The 1,778-nt window shown below is 38.0% G+C and overlaps 1 protein-coding gene across 1 annotated transcript; it reads left to right on the top strand.

Annotated features, from left to right (window-relative positions):
- Positions 1-1,009: 1,009 nt before the first annotated feature.
- Tsp_12378a (hypothetical protein) lies at positions 1,010-1,773 on the top strand (the record flags this gene model as incomplete). Its single annotated transcript, XM_003366374.1, has 4 exons — positions 1,010-1,049; positions 1,092-1,261; positions 1,282-1,536; positions 1,559-1,773. Coding segments are annotated over exons 1-4 (680 nt in total), but the record flags the coding sequence as incomplete, so codon positions are not given.
- Positions 1,774-1,778: the final 5 nt, after the last annotated feature.

The following is a 1,778-nucleotide window of genomic DNA, read 5'->3' on the forward strand; positions in this document are numbered from 1 at the left end:
GACATGTGTCATTGTTAAAAAATAAAAACTATGAATTTGTTGCATAAAGAATTAATTATATTGTTCACAGTTGTAAAGAAAACGGGAGTGTTTTATAAGACTGAAAATTGGCAAATCATTTATTATTTGAAGGCATGCTTGCATTCAAAGTTAAGAATATATATCATATACGGTATGAAATGGGATACAGATATTGCTGTTCTTATTATTTTCATGTAGCGCGTACTTCATTTTTGAATTTATTTGATAATCTTCTCAGTAATGAAAATGTCCACAAGTTAAACTGTTCCACTGAAAACTTTTAGATTTAGCGGGTCAGCATTGCGTTGTAGGTATTGCTGTGGAAAGTTGAATATGTATAATAATCTCGATAGTAATGATAGACCCGCAGGAAAAAATTGTAGCATCAATGCATAGAGGGAAAATGGATTAGCTTCTGTATGTTGCTTTTTAATTAAACTGTTATATATCTTAAAGCTGAAAACCAAGGAACAGGTTAGCATTGAAGAAAATGTAGCTGAATGGATCAGAAAAAGCTGTAAATCTTAAATAGAATTGTAAATTTTATTTTTTTTGAATATTCTTCTTCCTATTATAAATTAAATTATTATTAAAAGTTATATTTAGAGTCAATTTTAAAATTTATTTTTGTTCATATTCTTAAATACTTCAATGCAATTTTTGAATCATAAATTATAAAAATATTTAAACAGTAAAATTAAGAAATTATTATTTCAGGCGGTATAGCATGATATTTACACGCCCATATATTTATGTATGTATGTATGTATGTCTGTGTTGAAACTTTTCTAATGATAATTGTTGTTTTACTTTTTAATGTTTCATTTCATTTATACAAAGTGTACAGTAGATGTACAGTATAGGAGTATTTATAATTGGAAACAATGGGATAATGAATAGAGAATTAACCCGAAATGAACTTTCTATGTATGCCTGGGGTGTTTTGGATAGTCAACAGTGAAGAGGGTTGTCGGCAAACTGTATCAGGATGGGTCAAATAGAGAAGAAGAATGCTCGACTCGCCAGAGGTGGGCGGTCTTGGCTAAATTGTTGAATAGCCGTTTAATCAGTTAGCACAGTGCAGGTTGAACAATTTAGCTTGTCACTTCAGCTAGCGGAACCTGCTGGGCACCCAGACCGGCGCTCTGTCTGTTGTGCAAGCAGGCTAAACAGAGCCGACCATTGGTTGGCGTTAATTGGTCGGTGCTGGTGCCGATTGGACAAAGCATCGCTTGACAAGGTCAAGGGGTTGAACAGCAGGTGGTCTTGTACCAGCAACCACCTGATGAGCCGCCCATTTCTGGTACTCAGATCGATCCGACGCTGTTGTTCGTGATTTCAGTTGCAGCTTCCTCCTCACTTTGCACTATCTATTTCTATTTGCTTGCTCTGCAAAAGCAAACTGAAAGCATTTCTACTTGCAGATGTCTACCGCCGGGAGTGATTCCAAATCGGTTGGTTCAAATTCAGAAATTAATTATTCCACCGGAACCGGATATGATACTGCGGCTTCTAGTCGATCGAAATTGTTGCGCAGATCCAAAGCCAACGCCCGAGAAAGGAGTCGCATGCACGGCTTGAACAACGCCCTGGACACGCTGCGGGCAGTGGTGCCCCTGGCAGCCCACCATCAAAAACTTTCCAAAATCGAAACCCTACGCCTGGCGCGCAACTACATCGGCGCGTTGACGCGCATCTTGCACAGCAACAAGCAGCCGTCGAATTTAGAATTCGCCTACATCCTGTCCAGGGGTCTG

Source organism: Trichinella spiralis (assembly GCF_000181795.1).
Source record: "Trichinella spiralis strain ISS 195 chromosome Unknown Scfld6096, whole genome shotgun sequence".
Classification (NCBI taxonomy): domain Eukaryota; kingdom Metazoa; phylum Nematoda; class Enoplea; order Trichinellida; family Trichinellidae; genus Trichinella; species Trichinella spiralis.